This window comes from Xenopus tropicalis, chromosome 3 (assembly GCF_000004195.4).
Source record: "Xenopus tropicalis strain Nigerian chromosome 3, UCB_Xtro_10.0, whole genome shotgun sequence".
In the NCBI taxonomy this organism is placed as follows: Eukaryota; Metazoa; Chordata; class Amphibia; order Anura; family Pipidae; genus Xenopus; species Xenopus tropicalis.
Genome location: NC_030679.2, coordinates 121,183,450 through 121,207,370, shown reverse-complemented (window position 1 = coordinate 121,207,370; position 23,921 = coordinate 121,183,450). Strand labels below are relative to the sequence as shown.

General features: G+C 41.7%; 1 protein-coding gene, 1 long non-coding RNA gene and 1 other non-coding gene across 10 annotated transcripts in view; 2 read left to right on the top strand and 1 right to left on the bottom strand.

Moving 5' to 3' along the window:
- tet3 (tet methylcytosine dioxygenase 3) overlaps window positions 1–23,857 on the bottom strand; it is a 53,381-nt gene extending 29,524 nt beyond the window's left edge. The window contains exons 1-4 of one of the 8 annotated variants that reach the window (XM_031897482.1): window positions 23,767–23,857; window positions 23,453–23,567; window positions 21,034–21,768; window positions 10,664–10,720 (exon numbers count right to left, since the gene is read on the bottom strand). In XM_031897482.1, coding sequence (XP_031753342.1) covers window positions 10,664–10,720; window positions 21,034–21,405 — 429 coding nt within the window. In that variant the 5' untranslated portion in view covers window positions 21,406–21,768; window positions 23,453–23,567; window positions 23,767–23,857. 8 annotated transcript variants of the gene reach the window in all.
- LOC116409782 lies at window positions 6,958–12,606 on the top strand. The gene is made up of 2 exons (XR_004222064.1): window positions 6,958–9,566; window positions 11,384–12,606. It is a non-coding gene; the product is annotated as an uncharacterized LOC116409782 (long non-coding RNA).
- trnae-uuc lies at window positions 20,685–20,756 on the top strand. The gene has a single exon. It is a non-coding gene; the product is annotated as a tRNA-Glu (tRNA).
- Window positions 23,858–23,921: the final 64 nt, after the last annotated feature.

Genomic DNA, 23,921 nt, shown 5'->3' with positions numbered 1-23,921 from the left:
GTGCCATTAGCCTTTAACTCTTGAAAGCTGCGATTTTCCCCGAGGCCTATGGCTGCTGTTCCAACATTTTTCAGCTGGCGAAGAACACAACAATTTGGTCAGCTAATGTCATGTGTTTAGCTTCAATAGGATTTGCACAATGCAATTGTGGGTGCACAATAACTTAAAATCTGTAATTAGCGCATGTGATTTCAGAGTTGAGAAGCATGTGTGACCTAAAAGATCCCACCACCATCTATATGTGGCCCAGATTTCCCACCCATGTCAAGATTCACGCTTTTAGAAAGAAGGAAGGAAGCTGGTTTAGTGCCGTAAGTTGACCTAATTAAGTATGTGCACAAATATAACAGACTGCAAAACAAAATTATTCATTGACCTGAGAACATGCCATATATTTTAATGTATGTGGATAGTAGTACCCCTATTTCTGTAGTTCACCTTAAAATTAACATCATAAAACCACAAATTTAAATATCTTCACAACCACCACCAACTTCAAGTCATACTCTACTGAAATAGATTTGGCTGGTAGTGCTGGAGAAATTTGCTGCAACGAGAGGCCAGTTTCTTCCAATTAAAAAGCCAAATATACCCAGTTTCTAATATGGTTTATCTTTTCCTTAACAAACCAAGGTTCTTATCAGTTTCATCCCATGGCAGTGCAATGTAGAAGGTGTTTTATGTTTATTACACATTAACAGATGATTCCCAAACCATTACTAAATCTACTTCCTACGTCCCACTTCAAAAACAAGGGAAAACTCATTGTTTTGATTTATGTCAGGTCTAGTTCACATTTGGATTACACTTTAACAGCCAATCTATTTTTTATTGGTCAAACAGTAACTTCTCAAGAGACATTGTGTTGACCCTAAAGAGGTGTGCTTATAGCCATGTTACGTGAAGTTGAGTATTAGTGTCCTGCCTGGCACCGGCAATCATGTGTATAGAGTTCAGCAAAGGTCCAGCTCAGGAAACAGTGGATCAGAGCCAGCCTGTGAGTGCAGGTGCTGCGCTACATGAATGCTCAGTGGAAATAGAGAAAACGCAAGAGATCTGACAAGATTCACTTCCTCTCAGGATGCAGCCTGAGTAACACCCTCTCTACAGGGTGTACACTCTGTGTGCCATAGGCACATATCTACCCTAGTCTCAACAAGCAGAGAGAAATAAAAAACAAAAACATACCGTATATAACATTACAGTGGTGCAGCAAAGCAGTGCTCCAAAGATTCCTGGAAGCTTCCATTACTTTCTTACTATAGATCAGTCTTCTTTAGATTTGGCAAAATAATATATAATAGAATCCAGGTATATCTGGGTCCTGGGAGATGCTGTTCACATCAGTAGGATGGTTACAATATTGCCATGTCTGACATAAGTCCATAATTATTTAAACCAGGGGTGTTGACTACTGAGACATACTTGAATTTGTAGTTTGAATGTTCAATGGTTTGTCAAGCTCTTAAGTAAGAAGCTCCTATGTTTATGTGTGCTCCCATTTGCACATTTTGGGAAAGATAGAGGGGGCCTATGAACGAGTAGGGGAGTTTGCCCCTAAAATGAAATGCCCCTAAGGATATGCTGCCCAGCAAGGCTTTTCACAGTTTCTTTAGCAACCATATTGAAAAGTATGAGGTATAAAGCTAAAATTGGTTGTGTAACTAACCAATGTTTTTTGTAGACTAACTTAAAATGGAATGTGGACTGAGGAAAGTGTACCAATTACATTGGTCAATGCCATATGATCCCTTGACTTTCTCATCTAAGCATCTTAGACTATGAGACATAGTGCATTATCAGTACAGGTATGGGATCCATTATCCGGAAACTCATTATCCAGAAAGCTCCTAATTACGGAATGCCTGTCTCCCATAGACTACATTATAATCAAATAATTCAGATTTTTCAAATGCATTTTTTTTTTCTCTGTAATAATAAAACAGTACCTTGTATTTGATCCCAGCTAAGATAAAATTAATCCTTATTGGATGCAAAACAATCCTATTGTGTTTTATTAATGTTTTATTGTTTTTATAGTAGACTTAAGGTATGGAGATCCAAATTACAGAAAGACCCCTTATCCGGAATACCCTTGGTCCCGAGCATTCTGGATAACAGGTCTCATACCTGTATTTACCAAGATATCTGATCAAGAAACTGACCAATATCCATGATATTAAGATTAGTTTTTTTGAACTGCGAACAGATAAATTGCCTAGCAAAATTAGGGGCACCACATTTGGTGTCTGCAGGTTCCACACCCCATTATATTTTATATATATATATATATATATATATATATATATATATATATATATATATATATATATTCTTTCTTTTGCTATATATATTCTAATAAAACATAGTCTAATACCCTGCCCTGGCCCCTTAACTGTTGCTTGTTCCAGAGAATCACAATTTTGTGGCACCAGAGGTGATGCAGAGGGTTGGCGGGAGGCTTTAATAGAAATATGCATGGGAAATAAACACATGGTAGGAATGTCATCCGCCAATAGATAAGTGGACAGCACTGAACTCTCCCAACTTTTAACTCCAGAACTACACTGCAAAAATGACGTGCCCTACAAACACCATGCTTCTGCTTCTAGTACTACATTGTCTTATCATATAAAATCTTTATCTGTGTAATTTAGTTAAGATGCAGAATTTTATTAAGATTTTTTCAATTCCAAAATAATTTAACTTCTCTATTTGCTCATATTTACAACGGAAAACAAACAATTTCAAGCAAATGGCAAAATCACAATGTTCCAATGGATCGACTAGTAGTCCTGAAGGTTCTCAAACTAAAAATGCTCTAATATGCATGTTTTGTCCTATTAGACAATGCCCATATTATTATTATTAGTGAGACAATGAATATGTGGCCCTGTCTTGACAAGTCTGCATAGGGACATGTTATTAGTGAGCTCTCAGCTTAAAAAAAAAAAGATTTTTCTTTCTTCATAATGATCGACATTTAAAGATAATGACTGCAGATATCAAAAGACTGATCAAGATGGGGCAAGATTCTCTTAATTTCTGTTGATGTTGTCTCTTTTATGACTACGAAACACTTTGCGCCAGAGCCATCTTCTACACATCTTGCTTACTGTGCCTATATAAACACCTAGCATACAAAGCATTGTGATACATCTATTAAACTGCCAAACTAAATGATGTTTTATGCAGTGCAGTATAAAACATTTATAAACAAATAATTCAATATAAAGTTCAATGAATCATTTAACATTCCAAGTCCTATTTGATCGGAAATAAGAGCGGTAATCCATAAAAGGCAATGCTGGTCCCGCACAAGATCCTCCCTTTAAATAAGACTGACCAACCCAAGCTAGGCTTGCACACAGTCCATATGCCATGCCAGCACGCACACAGCACTATGTTTACATCCCGAGTTGAAAATCAATTTCTAATATTCTCAACCTCACATGGGATACTCACGGCACTCAGTCTAGTTTATACTAGTGTCATTTCAGACTACTGAAGCTTCCCACTATAAAGCTAAAGAAGCAGTCACACCTCCGGCCACACCCTGTCTTACCTGGCTACCCCACCGATCCAAGCCAGCCGAAAAAATTGACAATTTTTTTTAGAGGGTATTCTGGACACTCAGGCTGAAGGGATCATTGCATAAACCTCCTCCCTTCTCTTTAGAGGAGCAAGAGCTGCACCCATTACACTCTCTCCACCTCTAGAACCACACCTGTTACCATAAACCAGTCAGGCAGGTCTGTCTTTGCTGCCAGCACCAACAGGATCTGCTGTGTTCGTGCTGCTCTGTCAGCTTCAGAGTCCAGCAGATAAACAGGGCCAGTTTCCCTGGAGTTACAAACAAGGAGAGGCAGGCACGTCTCCAATGTCGTTAAAGATCTTACACCATAATAAACCATTAACTATTTCAGAATTTAAAATTTAGCACAAATGTGCCCCTTCTGCCACATTTAGTACATTTAGGGACAGCGGCCATTGCAATCAATTCATAACTAAGTATGGTACCATAGCGAACAAGACCTTAAACTAAGAGAACTTGTTACTCGGGCTTACTGCTAAAGCTAGGCAGCAGCCGATATTCAAAGGAGTCTTTGATCCATACTGATGGTTAACTAGGGATAAACCCTGCAGGTCTCAGGATGCTAGCAACAATGTGGATATTAACCCTCTGTTTCTCATCCCAGTGTGAGGTATGTGCCTTCAATTATTATTGTGAATACACAGATATGTGATCAATTGCTCTCCCAGCATCCCCACACAGCCAAATGTTGGGGTTAATGAACATGGCAATAAGAAAGAATGAATATAATTAACTTTATATTGGGAGCACAGCTGGATAGTGGGAATTCTAGTTATTCCAAAATTTGTTCTAAATGGCACACTGGTTAGATGAAGATGGAACTTTAAGGAATTATGTACAGTACCCTTAACTTAATGACTTATATGGCCACGCCACTGTTTAAATACACCGGCTGCTCCCATGAGAATTAAGAATAGTATCACTTATCAGAGGGCTGAGAGGGGGCGTGCCAGCAGGAAAGGTGAGCATTACATTGGTTGAGCAGCAGATATGGAAAATCACCACCACACAGGGGATGTGATTTTGGAATTATATATATATATATATATATATATATATATATATTAATACATTTCTGCTCTTAATTAATTTAAATTTAGTGCCTAAACATTTTATGACAAAGCTGAATAGGGTGCTGGGGTGCTTTCATTTTGAGTTTCTGGATTGTGCTGAGGGCTTTACTGCCCAGCTCCAGAATGAGCTGTGGGATGTTGCCCGATAAAGAACGAAAGGGCTAATTCTATGGTATTCAAGCTCTCTAGCTGTTGATGGAGAGTTCTCTGGTACTATTAGATAGCTACTTCAGGAAGTGGGCCAATTGCTATTTTTCCTGTATGCTGTGCTACTTCTTTTTGTGTCCTTGCCACCTAGTGTTGACTTACTAGTCTGTTTCCTTGACAGTTGGTATTGTGTTACTGAACGCACTTTCTTGGCAGCTGATCACAGGCGACCGCTCTCTGTAATTCCAGCATCTCGTGGTAGTTGCCTGGTGGCTCTAATTCCAGACATCAATGGTCAGGACATTCAATATCTCTGACAGCTGAGGTTCAATATCCATATATTTATATGCATTAAGATGGTGAGAAAATGTTTGTAAACTGTTTGTGAGGTTAATGGACTGGCCTGTCATCCGGGACAGCTACTACTCGCCAAATACCCCAAAGAAATAAGCTTAATAACCTAGTTTCCTACAGGATGAGATTGCAGAGTGGTAATGCAGGCCTGAACTAGACCCTAAAATGCTTCAAAAAGACAAAGCCTGATTTGAGTAAAGATTAATGCCAACATTGTGGGGCGCATGGAGATTCTCTACAGTTCCATTGCCTTTGTAGCCTTGTAGCAAATCACAGAGTGATTACATTTTAACCAAATGGTCATATTAAACATTATGACTGTATAAGATTTTAGAAATACATTTATGACAGCATGTTGGGGATTTTTAGTTCTAAATCATATGGAATGGCACAGTTTGTTTAGGGGTTTCAAGCAGCTTTAGGGTGGTGCTTCTTACTTTTTCTAATAAAAGGCTTAGCAAATTAATATTGAATGCTCTGGTTCCATTGGCCACTAGTTGGACAACCATGGCCACCATATTTAACAACTGTGTGAATCTCGTATTTAAAGTTTATCAGCAAACATTGCCTATGTTCAATAAAGACTGTTATGTCTGTGTGACCTGCCACTCCCATAAAGTAATCTGGGCTGAAATTTTTAGATGCAGGAAGCGGTTTGCCGAAAGTGTTAATAGCTAACCTATTACTGGCTAGAGAGAAAACAAGAGTCTGTAACAACTGGACACAGTCCATGCTGTACCTGCACCAACCCCCACCGTACATCTAAGACCAAGAGTGAGTTTTCTGGAGGCCATCAGGGTGGTCCAATAAAAGCAGATTGCCCCTGGCCACAAACAAAGTGCATCTCCACAACGCACAGGCTGCAGGTGAAAAAAAGACAAAGTTAAATGTAATAGAAACCTCTGACGTATATTAAGTGTGTGGATAACACCTTATATCAAGGTTTCCCCCCAAAAATGTCAAAGTAGCCTCCAAAGGCTGTTATTTGTTGCTGGGAGCTGTAGCCTGCCAAAAGTTTAAGAGCCATAAGTAAGAGAGTCTAGTTTATATAAATGAGTCTCCGTAACCTCCAAGGACAGCCCTGGTGGCTGGGTCAATGATCAGATTGACAGCTCCTGTGGAGCAATTTCAATATTTTAGCAGCATTATATAAAATAAGAAAATTATTCCCCCTAAAAGCCACATCTACTATACAAATTGACAAAAAAAAACAGTGCCCTCACAGCAATGCAATTCTGTATAACACTGTCCCCTCAATCCTCCCTACAGCAGAATCTGGGTGGAATTCATGCAAATCAAAGATAGCCAAGATATGGACAGGGCATTAAGTCTTCCCAAATTAATGGTCTCAGATGTGACTGGCTAACGTAAAGGCACAGGCTTTTACTGGAGGGGATGATCTGTACAACAAAATAGCTATTTCCTCACAGCTGGAGTACAAAGTGTTTACCAAATAACAGAATCAGCAACAAGAGACAAAAGGGTTTATGCTACATGCTAAAAAGGCACTGAAAGGCAAAATAAGATAAAGGCAAATGACAGGTCCAGACTGGGATTCAAAATAAACCCTTGCATTCCAAGTACTCAGAGACCCAAACAGCCTCCCCCCCCCCCCCCCCCCACCATCCCACTAAATAGTGACTGTTTATGGCATCTTACAGCAGCCTCTCTGCCATTTGCCAGAATTCACCCAGCCAATGTTGCCAGCCAGGGCCTGGTGAATAGGACACCAAATGTTTTCTGTATGTTTTTCTGAAGGGCACATTTTCAGTACAAGATGCACTTGTTCCTTCTTTCATGACAGCTAATGGCAGGTGGCATAGATTTTTCACTGCTGGTAGAGAAAAAGCCTGATTTGTATAAACTGTTTTGCACCATATAAATACAACTTTGTTACATGTCCACTGAACTTATTTAAAAAATCTGGCACCTGTGGACCCTTCCATGGGCTCCCCTTGTCTAAGGAGCAGTGCCAGAAAGTGGGAGCAATGCTCTGCTTAGGAAGTTATGGCATGGGTAATTAACAACACTTCTGAGCTGTTTAAACTCGCCCAATGTTACAGACAAAAATAGCTGGCATGACGGTTGCTATGTTTGTCTGGAGCTGAATGGAAAGTGACTGAAACACGCCACTAGAAAGGGCTGCAGAAGCAACAAAACACCAAATACAAGGATCCAAAGAAACCATTCCCAGTAAATCTATTTCACAAAATACTAAAGGAAGTATACAGCATAGGAATTGGACCACCTGAAGGCAGGATACAGCATGACAATTGGACCAACTGAAAGAAGTATACGACATTGGAACTGGACTGACTGAAGTAAGGATACAGCATGGGAATTGGACTAACTGAAAGAAGGACACAGTATAGGAACTGGACCAGCTGAAGAAAGGATACAGCATAGGAATTAGACCAACCGAAGGAAGGATACAGCATGGGAATTGGACTAACTGAAAGAAGGATACAGCATAGGAACTGGACCAGCTGAAGAAAGGTTACAGCATAGGAATTAGACCAACCGAAGGAAAGATACAGTATGGGAATTGGCAGAGATTTTGTGCTTCTAAACTAGAAAACTTACAAGGGCTGATGTTTTACATTACACAACTGATTGGGTGGATGGATACCACACAACTGGCCATATACATGAATGGTCATATTCTGTTGTTCTTTTCGTTGAGGCTGACTGTCTGTATGATGAGAAGCAAAGAGGAGCCCCTCATCTTTTCATCTTTTGATGCACCATGCAACCTAGTCACATAGTAAACCCCTGAGCTGACATGCCCAGACAGCCAGGCACTATGGTCAGACAGGCCAAACAGCTTAAAGTTCCTGCTATCTTGAAAAGCAGCAATTCTTCTTTAAAATAAACCATGTGGCATCAGTGATGAAAAAGTTTTATGCAAATATAAACTGATTTTTGCCACAACAATGCTAGTTGAGGTTGTTATATCCTTCACATCTGCAGTTTAAATGGCACTGCTGCCTGGACATACATACATATACATACATACACCCCAAGGAAAAGGAACTCATCAGAGAACTGATGACTGCCAGAATAAATAGTTATGAGCTGAGGGCCAAGCAACAGCCAAACTGAAGTTAAGGACCACACAACAATTGATCATTTTCTTCTATTCTATTGTAAAACATGATTTAAATGGCACGGGTATACTCAGACTCGGGATATGAACAAATGCCTGGGAGACGCAAATCTCTAATGCATTCTGATGGATACAGGTTCCTTATGAAGGATTCTCTGTTTTTTTGCAAATCAGTGTATTTTATCCTCAGAGAAGTATCCCCTACAGAGGCATTGAGTAGAAAGAAAGAAAAATTGTACTGTTTTTGAAACGGATAGGGATAAACCCTCATTTTTAAACAGATAGTGTGGTCTTTTGGATTAAATGGCCCTCTTCCACATATAAAGCTATACAAGTAGGTATGGCGGAAACTGTATTTTAGCTACAAGTACTAGGCTAAAACAGAATAATCCAAGTTGCATTTTAGTATAAAACTTGGCAGAAGAAGGTTACCTGCTCCTGGACTAGAGGGAAAAGTAAGCTGATCATTCTGGGACCCACCAGCTGTATAACTACCAAGTCCTACCCTTAATAATGGTACTACCTAAAACAGCAGACTGAAGGCCCCTGGATGGACACCACCATTTTAAATCATTCATAGCTATACAGGTTGCTTCATTTTAATAGGTTTGGGAGTCCAATGTGGCCTTTTTGTGAGCTACGAACATTGTAAATCAGGGATTCTTACGTAGAATATGCAACAAAGTATCTGGCAAACAAACACCTCCCAAGACCTGGAGTCTTTCAATGCAGGTTCCAGGCAAAACGCGCATCTAGATGCGAGTATAATCTTTCTCCTGGACAAATGCAAAGCTCTTGGCATTCAAGGGGTTTTTCCAAACTTTTGTTTCCTTTTATTTCACATTCATCCCGTTCTGTGGACAGCGCCACAAGCGTACATCCCCTTTCCCAGACTGGAGTGCAGGCGGGAACTGCGTGGTTTGCCCGTAGTATGACGTGTGAGCTTTGCAATGTTTGTAAACTAAAGTCTCACGTGACATGGGGAACTGTGACTCCGCCAGAGACGTCGAAAGAGTGCAAGATCTGCCTGCCAGGAGATGGGTGGCGTAAAAACAGATTTCCTAGAAATAAGAAGAGGCCCATGGCTTTTTTAAAAAAAAACAAAAAAAAACACACAGCCGAAAAAGCAGCATAAAAAAAATCCGCATGGCTATTTATACTCCTGCTTCGGTCTTGGTACAACCTGTTACTTAGGCTGCAACGCATTAACCCTCTGCAGCAGCACTAAAGTTGGAGAAACAGCGGACAAGGTCGTGCCAGCGAGAGGATAACTGAAACGCAGGATTCCCAGGTATGAACCTTGCACATTTCAGGTTGTTTATACACACGGTTATAACCAATAATCCAAAACCATGCATAACGCACCAAGCCAATAACGGGCATGAAGACGGCACAGTCTACCGGTGAACCAAATGGCAAAACAAGTACAATGTACACAATTAAATTCACTTTATTTGCATTCAGTGCTGTTTGCGGAGGCTGGTAGTTGTAGCGCATGAAAGACTGATGCCCCTAATTCGAAGGGCGGCTTTTTAATAGATGGAGCAGTGGGTGTATCTAGGTCAAACCTTCTGATGAACATAGCTGTTAACTATTGAAGTTAATACAAATAAAAAATAAATTGAACCTGTATATGATTGTTCCCTGTGTAATAAATGATCATATAGTTTCCGGCTCATTTATTGCACTAAACTACAAATCCCAGCTTGCTCCACGACCCTAGAGATAAGCAAAGCATATTTGTGAATGGAGTATCAAGTAGGCTACCCTGCTTTACACTCGAAAGCTTATAGCTATCACAAACAGAGCACAACATACCATAGAGACAAAATGGGGGTGACAGTGTCACATACCAAAATCACATATCAGGCAGAGGTAGCATCATGGCTGAATTGTGCTGTATCTTTATTGCAGTGTTGGCAATAACAAATTAGCACTCTCTTCATATTCACCAGGCAAACAAAAAGGTGGGTGCAGCAGGGCTAATCCGGCAACGGCAGCACACATTCTATATATATATATATATAAGCATCCGCATACACACAGCAAAGCAGCATTATTAACTCTTTCGTCCTGATGTGCAAAGTACAAGGTTTTCCAGGGATTTATGATCTCCCAGTTTACTGCCAGAGTATGTAATTCTGCTAGCTGTCATAGTCAGTGAGACAAGGACTTTCTTACCCCATCCCTTTGGCTTATAACCTTCACTATTCTTTAACTGGCCTTCTTCAGCTCATTATTCTCACTTGGGGGTGGTTTATTTTTTTATTTTTTTTTATAAATGCAAACTTTTATTTTTTATTTATTTTTTTTAAATCTCAAAAGCAAATGTCTTACTATAATTTTTTATTAAACATTATGTAGGGAAGGGGGTTAATGTGTACCTACCTTCACACTGGGCACTTGTTCTTTTGCCTGATTCTTGGAGCCGTCGTTATTTACAGTCTACAACGAAAATATTCAACAACAAAAAAAAATTAGGGCAAAAAAAAAAAAAAGGGCAAAAAAAAAAATCCAGCTTCAAAATAAAAGATTACAAGAGCGTAAAAACAGGCAAGGCATCCTGTGTGTGTGTAATATTTATATATACACACATACACTGCACCGTCAGGGGGGTGAGTGGAAACCAGGAGGCTCAGGGTTGGCTGCTGCTGGTACAAAATTAATTAAAATGGCCCAAATGCCCGGTGTCTATAACCCTAAGCCCCTGAATGCCCGGGCAGATTTGGAAGCAGACAGACCTAAACAATAACCTTTTGTTTAAAGAATCTGCCTTCCAGATTCAAAACACAGTTGATTACGGGCAGCCATTTTAGGTCTGCTCCTATAAAGACACTGGTGCATTGGCTTTTTTTTTTTTCTTTTTAACTCCCTCCCTCACTTGCTCTTACACCCCCCCCCCCCCACCCTGCCAGACGCTGGGATCATTATCATAAGACAGAGTTCTTAGTAGCTCTCCTTTCCTACCTCCCCCAACACATGATATGTGACATAGCGCCCCCCCCCTCCCTGCTCTTGCTGTAGTAGGGAGTCCAAGCAAAGAGAGGGTGGGGAGTGGGTGGGGGCTGGGTGCTGTAATGCTGATTTTTTTTTTCTCCTCCTCAACAGAGAAGAGAGCAGACCATGTGGTTTCTCTACCAGCCTTCGGCGCGGCTGCCTGAATCTGTGGACTGGACTATATGAGCAGATGGAGCTGTCAGCATGTTACACACACAAGTAGCTATGCTAGAATGTCACAAAACAGAAATACTGCACCTTGACTTGAATTCAACATACATAGTTGTGATAGACAGATACAAAATAATACCACAGTTAACAATCGAAAGGGCAGTTTAACAACAAATTACACAATCAATTATTACTGTTGCTTAGGTTCCAAATGGGAAAGGAAAATATTAGTTGTTATATTGGTGTATTAACCAAGTTTGGTAGAGATATCTCTGGGAGTCATTCCCATCTGCAGTCTGTACATATAGGTGCAGGGATATCCATGGATCCACTGATACCGACATACAAAATACCCATCTCACTAATTTATATATTACATTTTAAATCTATACATAATAATATACCAGAATAGCAGGACTGGCTTCCATTCAGCAGAGCGGGCATTTAAAGGGGACCCCGAGCCTCTAAGTGGAGCCCCATTGGTTATACAATGTTGTATAGGATATCAAAAAGTCCACAGCTTTACAGAATACATTTAGATATTAGCTTTACCAACCTTGGACCCAGCTTCACTACAATTTGAAATCAAAGGCTATTGGAGGGGCGGAAGACACCCATTGATCCTTATTTGCCCCATCTTCAATCTGGGCCACCAGCCACAATTTCTCTGGACATGCCCATTGGCACTTAGGCAGAGTATCGCTCTGAACATTGAAACAGAAGCGCATGGCGTTTTGGAGGCTGGCACGGCACCGCTACATGCGGGTTAACTATAGAGGGTGGTGCAGCAAAGCCTTTAAATAACTCTAAGTCAGAGCAGGATTTTAACAGCGGAAAAGTTAACCAGTACATAGCCAGTGCTGAAGCCTGCGCCTGTGGAGTTAAACCAAAAGATTATGAAACAGGAAACCTTTCTCAGAAGGATGCAGGGTGTGTGTTACACAAGAACAATAACCCACACCCAGCATTTAAACTCCAAATGGAAAGAATTGACATGTGTATGCGCATCAGTTGTGACAATCCTATGCCACTATGTAAAGATAATGCCAAAAGATCTGCTATTTACAGGCCAGGTTTTAACAAGGAATCCCTGAAGCAAGGACAACAAGGCGAACAAGTGGATCTTGGTGACCTAAAATGAACTAGGAATTAAAAAAAAAAAATCCCCGGCACACTAAAATGGGACTCCAGCACGACGTCATGTGCGTCTAAACTGTGCGCGGCTACAGCTTAAAGAACCAGCGCACCACACAGGAGACATATAGTGACTTCGCTAAGATAGCCTGAAAATAAAGACATCAGTTTCTCAAGAGTAAACCCCACGAAATGCGCATACCCCTGCACTTATGTACTCCTGAGTGAGACACACCACAGAGTGGACGGAAAAACGAATTATCAGGAGATGCAATGCAATATTTAATGATCCGACTAAATACCACATTCTCCACAAAAGATTTGTCTGAATCCCAAACCATGAATGTAAACCCTAGTTTTGCATATGCAACATGGCAGGAGAAAAGAAATTGTCAACTTCAGTCTAAAAGTTACATGACAATTAAAAAAGTTAAGTGAGTGCAGAAAGGGATGAATCCGAAGAAATTGTCTTCCAGGTTAAGGGTTGTAACACATAAAAGATGTATACTCAAGAGTTACTGGAGGTCAGGCTGCCATATTGTGGATTCCTGTTTATGCAAACAGAAATTGCATTTAAGTGGCCTCATTAAACTGCATGGCTTATGAATGTGCTTTTTGAGCAGTTTACGTTCAGTGTGAAGGCACTATTTTTCAACTGCTCAAAACTACTGACTCATGCCATATGGTCCACATATGGTCAGTTAATATGGGTTGAAAAAGACCAAGTTAACCAACAGTCCTTGTAGACATTCTCCTTCTGTATGCTTCATACATAAGAGACAGTCACAACAAGTAGTGCAGCTTTACTCCCATACACCTTGCATGGCCAACGCATGTTTTCCAAACCACTGAACCCCAACACACCAATTCCTACAACAGAGACAAAGTCTTCTTATATTTAGGAAAAGTGGGACAATACCAACTTACATTATAAGAGTACAAGGCAATAAGATGTAGCAGAGACACCTAAACAGGGCCAAATGGTCAAGATCACTTTTCGATTAGACTGACACAAGAGCCTCCAGCAGAAACATATGCATATGGTAAAGCAGTCTGCATCTGATAAACACCTGAAGGGTAAGAGACTGTTCCACTGTGTTTAAGGAACTGCAAACCGACTGTGATTTACACTAAGTCACTTAAGGGCAGATATATCAAAATGTTAGTTTAAAACATAAAAACACAGATGTTTTATTCATTCCTATGGGATTTTTTTAAGCGTATTTATCATACGAGTTCTAATTTTCAAATTTTGAAATTTTTTTAAAAATCCCATAGGAATGAACAGAACGTAGGTGAGTTTGTATGTATTAAGTTCTAAACTGATATTTTGATAAATCTACCCATAAGCCCTAGCACAAAAGCTACTATTGGCACCACACTCCTCTGTAGCTGGTCAAGCTGCTGCTTTGCAGTAGTAAATGAGATGCCCTGTATTACAGTGCCCTTGAGTTCTGTCTAGATTACTGCTGTCCCCTACCATTTAGTAAAGGCAATAAGTGTTTGACAGAGAATGGACTACAACAGATAAATAGCACTGCAGAGGATTTGGTCATTTTCAGAATAGACCATAATAGTGCAAAGTTACTCTCACGTGTCCACGAATCCAAGATATTGGGAAAGATCCTAACCATTCTGGACTACCTTTATTTTGCTTATAAACACAGAGAGTAATACTTAAGTCTTTGATGGTTTGCGTAGTGCAAAGCCAGTACAGGTCTTTTAAACAAGCTACAAACACAAGAGCTTATTTTTCTTGAAATGAGTTTCTTGTTCCATCTCAAAAAGAAGCAGCAATTTCCGAAGAGTAAGTAGTCTCTGCCGCCGAACACTGACAAGCCACCTAAATCCAGTAGGTCTGCTCTGCACAAGGAATGCACCAGGAGCGCGCGAGTGCTTTATGCCATAGGCTAATTAGCCACGTGAGAGAGTCCTGGCTGAGCGTCCTGACCTCACTTCATGCATTGGAACATTTCCCAACAGATCCTACTTCGAAAATCTCAAACCTGGCGAGGTCCCTGTGCAACATTCAACCACCAACCACTCCACTGGCTTTAATGATCAGGGATAAAATAATCATATAATTTTACAGGATTTAATAATTACTTAATGGATCCAGACTGATGTATCTTTAAACATTAGAACTAGAGTTTTAAACTGCGTTTGGAAATATCCTTGTACCCCCACCTAGCTGTAGGGTACAAATCCTCAAAAACCCCAAGCAGAGAAAGAACCCTTCTCTCTTGAGGCACTGGTTGCTACACTAAGGAAACTGGATTTACTTACCCTCACAAAAATATAACTTGTCTGTTTGCATCTTTATAGGGCTTCTGAAATTCTAAGATGATTTCCCACAAATCTGATCAACTGAGCCATTATTATGCCTTTAGGACACCATGGGCCCTGACCATGAGGCCACCTTTTACTTTTGCATTCAGAAGAAATCCCATGGTTTACAGCTTTGTGTTACCAGGGCAATTTAGTTCCTCCATAGGAGCAAATGGACAATAGAAGACCTCAAATAAAAGAGTGAGATTATCCTGACATTCTTATTCAGAAGCAGCTCTTCTTCATCAGCACCATGTGCATCACACAGCAAGCCCACTGCTTCCCCCAATGCAGGCACAATAGAAACATTATCCTCATTGTTATACGGTTTCTATAGGTAGGGCACACACAATAACTGTCATATACTCTATAAGAGAAGATTTGAGTGCATACTTTTTAAGGCCTCTTAATATCATGGATGTACAACATTTTACTTATCATGTACAGAACAGTAGCCCGAGTCTCAGCTGGAGTAGATGGAACCTTGGGTAACTAAAGAATGGTGCACTCCCCAGTAGGGACCAATGGGTACCCATAGGAGATCCACAGTGCAGGCAAGTTTGCTGACCTGCCAGTCAAAACAATTTAGCCATTCCTATATCCATCACACCACACCAGGTGATGTCAGTTTTTTTATATTTTTGTGGGAAATTAGGTTGTGAATTTAGTTGCAGTTTAAAGACCCAAGGCCAATGGCACACAACATTTTGACTTCCACGGTCTTTGGGCAAAAGTCACTGACAGTCAAAACATCCCTCTCTTCTGTCATAACTCCTAATGCTATTCAATATAGAGTGGCCTTGCTAATGCACACAAGAATAGTCACAATTGGAACTTCACACAAAACTGCTTGCTTGAGCAGTGACAGGTGGACAGGAGCGTTTAGACTGACAAATGCTCTTTGTCCTATTACCCCATGTGCAACTATGAGCAGAAAACTGTGCAGGATATGGACAAGGTCTATTGATTTGCCCTGCTCAGTTACTATAGGTGGCATTAGCACATTAAGTAGGTAGGTAAAGTAGGTAAAATAAGTAAATATTTTAAAATATATATTTTTTGACAGAACATTCTGTTGTGTGTATTATATGTGCTGTTCTACTGCCATACACATTCCAAGAAAAAATATACTATGACAGCCATTAACCTCAACAGTCTGATAATGTGATTGTACAAGAATTGGAGGGAGCAAAGCCAACTGAAATTACCACTAAGCAGAGTTTCTACACTGGCGAATGAATATCCTAATAAACTTATCTTCTCTGCAGCGATTACCAGGACACCCTTTTTGCCTACTGGGCCTTATCCCAAGCTTAACCCTGAACTCCCCTGTTCACAGATGGGAAAAAAAGTCTTCTGCTTGCATCTAAAGAGAAGGAAGAGCTCCCAATCAATAAGGTCCCAGGCCAAGTTCTGCATTAAGGTGGCGACACACTGTAAGATTTGCTTGTTTGGCGAGGTCGCCAAGTGAGCGGATCTTCTCCCGATATGCCCACCTATGGGTGAGCAATATCAGGCTAACTTGATTTAAAATGGCAGGCATATGCGCTGTTGGATCGGGGAGGCGATGTGGCCCCCAATGCGATGGGAAAACCAAAACTTCTCAATGGAGATCTGCCCAATTTCAGGCCAGATGTCGGTCAGGGAGGTACTGTAGCTAGGACAATGCTGCTAAATGTCACCAGTGTTCCACGGATGCATGCAATTGATGTCCATCAGCTGCCTGTAAGCCTGCAGCACCCCACTGAACAGCCATGATTAGGGTGTTAATGGTTGGGAGCTGGAAAGACAAGATGTTCACACATTTCCTTATCACTAATGAGTGTTTGCATTCTGCTTGCTACCCCAGCAGCATTGTCAAGGAGCAAGCAGCAAATCTGTGAAATTTGCCACCTCTCAAGACAACAGATTACAGGCAATAATTTAGAGGTCATGTACAAAGACTTTTTGTCTGCATGGGGTAGAAAAGGCGTAATGAAAATCCTATGTAAGCTATTACTTCAGAGAAAGGAGGAAGAAGTACACCAGTGCTGTTCCCTTAAAATAAATGGGTCATGGATTGGCTGTGTATTATTGCACCCAAAGAGAATGCTTTCCTCCCTCTCCAAAATACATTTGAACAGTCTAACCACGTATCAGTAAAACATCTACACCACTGGTGAAGTCAAATATTTAAAGCAATATGAATGAGCTGTCTGGCTGAATGTAGCCAGATTATTGCTATCTGTAGAGACCCCTTGTGATTGTTGGTTCAACAGAACCTTTTGTTTTCCTGCGGCAACATAACTAGTTACTTCAGACATAAATCACCTCTGCTGGTCCTTCTCTTCAACTTCGTTTGAAGTATTGGCTAAAGCTGGCCACACACACACACACAGATATAATCGTACAGAACTATGTTTCATACGATTTTCAGACCATATGTGGGCTCCGAATTATTATTTCACTAATTTTCCTACCTTAACGATCGGTCATTTAGTGAATCAGACAGACTTAATCCTACAATTTCAGTCTGAATGTTAGTTTTAGATTGTTGCATTTAATCATATGACCCATATCCAAATGTTTGTCGGAAGAAGACTAAAATCTTACCACCACTCTTAAAGGACATGTAAAGCCTACATTTGCCTACAATGTATATCAGTTGGTCATGTCTCCCCCACCCAAACGGCATCATGTGTACTGTATATATCCCCTCCGTTTGCCAGCACCATCGCATTTTCCTAAAGCAAATAACAGCTTTCACCCAATGGCCATTTTTCCTCTGATACATAATTGGATACATTTAAATCTTCAAACAGCTAGAGCTGAGTTTCTATGGGAACCAGCAATGCCATCTCTTTACTGGCTGCTAGACTGGGGGCGTGTTTAGTAATCTGAGCTTAGAACAACTGAGCATGCCCACAAGCCAACAGCCAAAGCAAATTCCCGAGGGGGAGGGGGCCGAGTGGGTTACAGGAGGAGAAGGAAATCTAAGTGATTAAGGGGATGTTGCAGCCTTACTATTCACCTCTGGACAACCAGTGTGGCAGGTATTGAAAGATTTCAAAGAGGCTGTTCACTGACTACATTTTTGTGTGTGGGGTTTACATGTCCTTTAAGATATACTTATCTGGCCAATCAGCTGAACAAGAGCATCAGCACTATTTGGCAACATAGTACAAAATTCAAATATTTGGTCTGTGCAGTGAGATAACAAGAAAACTGGTGAAAGCGTGACCCCATTTACAGGCCTTATACATATGTGGGCCTCTGCAAGGACACAAATTATTGCAACCATTAAAAACATGTTTTTACTCACCAATAACTTCTTTATAAACGATTGGGTAACGCTACTGGACTTACCAGTTACCATAAGTTAGGTGCACGACGATGATTATTTAGACACGTGCTCCATTGACTAGTTGTCCTCACAACCAGTGATAGGTCAGTGCCAATCTACAAACAGGAGCTGCATCAGCGGAGAGCATGCACTCCTTTGTAGATGGCACCTCACAATTCATTACTGTCCCTTTCAGAACCACAAAGCAGGTTACTAGAAAGGGAGAAACTTGTCAAACTGAAAGTATAGGGCAGATCGGAAACACTTCACATCGGAGGGGAATCTATAGTTTTGCTTCACTGTATTGTAGCATGTTTCCTACAGCGTAACCTAGTGGACCAAGTCAGAAAACTGCCCTGCGAGGTAACTTAAGGACATTGCCACTAAAATCCTTATGAGTCACTATTCTGACGCACATCAGTGATTGGTCCACAGACACGAGTGTCGTTGTGACGAAGGAAGGCCGTGAACGTGAGAGGAAGAAAGGAGAAAACTAAGGACTGATATAAAATAGGGCACTTTAAACTGAGCTGTCAGTAAGTGGACAGAGCGAAGCTCCTGAAAAGGAGGCAGCACAACGGATTTCAACAGGTTATCAGATTCAAGGAGGCAGAGGTTTTTCTGGGAAATAACCCACCGCTACGGCCAGCTGGGGCCGAAAATGTATGGAACTTATTTTATATCCTACGGCATGCCCGGAAAGAGAAACAAAAAGATCCAGACCAGGAGCCATCGTGAATTTGTTCAACTAGGGACTTCATTCGGCAGTGTATAGAAAAAAGACCAAATTCTTATGTACTGTGTATGGAAAACATAAATAAATATAGTCAGTCTAGTACTAGAATGGTTAGTATACAGTCCACCGCATGTTGCAGAACTACAGCTCATAGATACCCCCTTAGCATTTGGGTGTCGGTGTGATGCTCAGAATTATTATAAATCAGCTTTGAAAGTACCAGGTGCAAAAGGCAGAGGCCTAGTTAACCCATTATTTTTTTTTTTAAAGAAATAGTTTCAATATTTAGATTTTTTAAATGTCATAGAAGCAGAAAATATTAGAATGCTCCTTCATGTATGACATATCATACTGAGGCTTCTAAGAATGTTTTGTTATTAGCAAGCAGTTCTGCTCGCGTTGCAATATGTGTTTAGGCTACAAAGGTGTATATTCGGAACAAGAGCAAACACTCCAGGGCATGCTGGCCCACAACATGCTCATGTACGCGTATGTGAATAATTTAAAGAAATAAACTGATGCCCTATTCTGCTTGCATTTCAGCCCCATTAGAAGTCATTTCCCACCACACACTAGAGTTCTCGTATTGTTATTTATAGGGCAGGGGAGTGGGGAGGCAGCTGGGGGTCAGCAGATACAGCTTACACCAAAACTCTCCAGCTTGCCTCCCTAGGCTGGGAAAGGTTTAAGTGTACATAGTGATCCGGCCTGATTCATATCACAATGCTGCAGAGGGAGAGAAAGAGAGAGAGAAAAATATAGTCCCAGAGAAGGACGCACACAATAGGAGCAGTATGTGGCTTGCCGTGGGGGTGGGGAATTTAAAACCCAGCTGGCAGCCATAGGATACGCTTGTCTATACCACACGTCAAGAATCATTCCAGGGAGGGGTGGGGGAGGAAGACAGAAAGGAGTAACGGGGGAGGGCAACTGCAGGCAACACAAAAGAGAGGCCTGACCAGTAATCCCAGTGTAAGCATGTTTAACGAGGGTTATCGGTGCCTCTCATATTTCCATTGCTCTTTCCAACAGGCTGGATTTCATTTTTCAACAAAAACAAACGAGTGGCCCAAAGGATCGTAAGCGAGATGAGGTTCTTAAAGGGGGCTGCGTAACGTTAACTCTGGTTGATCAAACGGCACTGGGAAATACCAAAGCTCTGTAACAATTATACATCACTCGCTTCAGTCCCGTCCCAGTGAGCAAGGGAAAACTTGGGGCTGGTGGTCTGCCCCCCAGCAAAAACTTATGTATTTGATCACCATTCAATAAACAGTTGCGTACCGATAACCAAACTCACCCCCACATGCACATAAAAATGACTCTCACTAAATTATAACAGTATGACAGTATTAACATTTCCTTATTTACAAGTAGAAGATATGAGTATGTGGAATTTCAACTCAGAAGAGAAGATAAGATGACAGGCTATGAAAAGCATCGCGTCACATCTGAGAAACAAAAACATGTAGGATTCACAGTAATTCCCCTCCGCGCATATACACGCCTATCGGTGATCTGAAGCCCCTCCTACACCAAGAATGCCGGTGCCACAAAAGGCTAGCGCTCAATCTGTCACAAAGCCATCCATCAGTAGCGGCTATGTCAGACTGCAGTGTTCCCAAAGAGGCCACACGCTGTGTTTCACCAGGCACTTCATTTATGTTTATGGAATCCCGGTGTCACCGGTATAGCTACAGTGCACACACTGTATTACAGGTTCCCATATGGTCTAGCGGTTAGGATTCCTGGTTTTCACCCAGGCGGCCCGGGTTCGACTCCCGGTATGGGAAGCAAAATTTTTTTGCCCTTGGCTCAACATGACCATTCTATAATAACTATTTCCTGCACAAACAGGTTTCAAAGCTAGATTTTATTGTTTTGTCATGAAGATTAAAATATAAGCTTCAGAATCTGCAGCTTGCGTTAAAGTTAGTACATTGCTACCGTCTTGAGGACTATGGCGAACCTAGTATATTATGGGCTAATTTGACAAATATAGAATTAATGCAGAAGATTGGGGCTCGAATTCTGGCAATAACAAAGGAAATACAACAAAATCCATCTCACCTCCACTCCTTTCATGGGGACCACTCTTTTCTTTTTGAGCTGCTCGCATTTTCGCATCTTGCATATCTGGTGGCTGGTACTCCGGTTCACACAGTTGTAACAGGCTCCACATGGTTCCTTCCTTAGACATGGCACACAGACCCCACAACGCTTCCTTTTTTTATTAGATTGCTCTGGAAGTTCCATGGCAAAGGCAGCTGCACTGCCACCACCACCACCACCATTCAGCTCCGCTGGCATCTCTGAGACTCTTAATCTCCCAAGGGACTCTTGGTCATCAGGAAATTCATATACATCTTGGGGCAGCACATGTGGAACTGGCGCGGGCTGAGTATCCATCATGGTACAGCCAACGTACGGGAGATCCCCCATGCAGACAAAATTTACGATACCAGCTTTGCTAAGAGAGCATGAGGTTATTCTGGGTGTGGGGTCTGGGTAAATGTTATCTGGTCCTATAAATCAACGGTAACCAGCAATTAAAACTCAAACACAGTTTCCGTCCCCTCATTTGGATGCAAACCCTTCAGTTGGTTGCACTTTTCTACAGAAGCTCCTTCTAGCGGCCCATGTTCTTCTTATCCCAGGACAGGCAGCGTGCAGAGAGCAAACTTAATTGTATCTGGTGGAGATTCCTAATTCCCCACTGACAGTTCATCTTGGTGCCGACAACTGAGAACTTTTCTCCCGGTGGCGCATAAAGGGTTATTATACTTGGATTTCCTGTATGGCTTCCTAGAAAATAAAGCGAGAGGGACGCATCACTTTCAAGCCCCCGAAAGTAGCCATGGAGGGAGGTTATTCTGCAGACTCAGCAAAACATTGTTATGACAGTTCTTCTATGGCGGCTGATAGCTAAGGTTTCTATAGGGGCTCATTACGTTTTAAGTAATGGGTCACAAAGGGCTACCGGTACAGGTTGCTCACTCTGATTACCAAGATGGACTTCTCAGATGGTTTGTAAAACTTTACCAACGTACAGCTATCACGGCCGGTGTACACACAATCAGACAACACACTGGCTGCTGCGCACAGGTCAAGGGGCTATTTTAAAGGATGGGTTATGCGGAACATAGAGAGTAGCTCACGTGATGCTAACAGACTTGTGAAGAAACTACTTGAGCGAAACACGTGACACGCTATTTGGGCACGTGTACACCTGTCAGTGACAGATATATGTACATATATTATGTAGGGCAGCTATAAAACATCCACCCCTGATTAGCATTAAATCCTGGATGTATTTGAAACTTTAGCCTCCCTTTGACAGCTGAAGGCTGTGGGGGTCGAAGGGCACGGAGTTGTAGTTTAACATTTAGAAGTCTACAGTTTTCCAAGCACTGGACACTACTATACAATTACATACACAAACTTAGTGTAATGCACAATGAATGCACAAAGCCACACATTTCATACAAACATGTACACATTGCCAAACACTACATAATTACAGCACATTTACATACTGTTTATATGGAACTAATAACACTTCCCCTGTACTGGCAATGTGTAATTGTACACACACACATATCAGATCTCAGCACAAACACAAGGCCATACACAATACACATGGAATACACAGCAGCAGAAAGGCCCAGCACAGGGACACACAGTGAGTGCTAATGGCTCATTATCAGTGACAGGCCAGACCTCCCTCTTGCTTCTTTGTTCACAGCCTGGAGGTTTGGCTTCCCTCCCCCCCCTCAACAAAGAGACCCCCCTCACCCCCTGTGAGTAAGAAAAGACATCCCTCTCCTCACTTACAGATCCCATCTCTACACCATAATCACCCATATGCACAGTGTGGGAGCCAGAGTGCAAATGTCCTTCCTTGGGGCATGAAGGCTGCCTCACACTCACAAGTATCACATGTTTTACATGATCCCAAAGAATGAATTGTGAGCTCTCTGGCAGAATGAATTGTGAGCTCTCTGGCACAGCTACCCGCAGCAGCCTGGGAATTATAACCCAAGCACAGAAGGACAGCCATTTGCTCTTCCTGTCTTGGGCACATGCAAAGCTACACAAGAGATGTGTGCATGGCAAAGCAACACACCACAATCAATTACAATCAGCAGTTGCCCTATGCACATGTACTAACCTAGCCCACAGAGGCAGAACCAGCACTATGTCCCTCCTGCCCTGGCACACAACTCATCCAGTCCAACCCATACACAAACTGAATACTTCTTATGTACTCTGTTCTGTTGCCTTTACAAAAATCCCTTCTGTGCAGCTCAAGCACCCTGCAGTCACAAAACTACCAATTCCCTCCAGAAAATGAATTCTCAAAATTACCAGAATACCAGTCCTGTACTGACTAATCCCGTAGCCTGCACAAAATTGTATGCATTCAAAAAAATGTATGTTCTGCACAAACTAACCCCTCCACAAAATCAAAATTCTGTCCAATACTCACTATTCTTGTAGTCTTCACAAAAATCTCTTCTGTCCAGCCCAAGCCTCTGCACGCGTAAAATGCATGGGTCCAAGTACTATTTCTGTAGTCCTCACAAAAATCAATTCTGTGCAGCCTAAATAAGCAGATACGGTTCTACTGAGTGACACACAGGCACAGACACACAAGCACCCACAAAAACAGCACCCAGAGAATAAGACATGTACAGTATGACAGTGTAACACACACATGTGCCAAGCTGCGCTCAGTGAGGAAAACGCACGTCCCGCCGCAGCCCCAAGTGAGAGACAGAGGAGCCGGGAGCCCTCACTCACCTTGTGTGTGCGCCTCTGTGCGCTCTCGGCACTGGGGAGAGGAAGGGGGGCAGGGAGAGAGGGAACGCACGCCGCACAGATGTGGAGCAAACAAAAGGGAAGTGAGTGAGAAACACAAAGATGTGAAGTGGAGTAGAAAGGGATCCGGAGCGCAC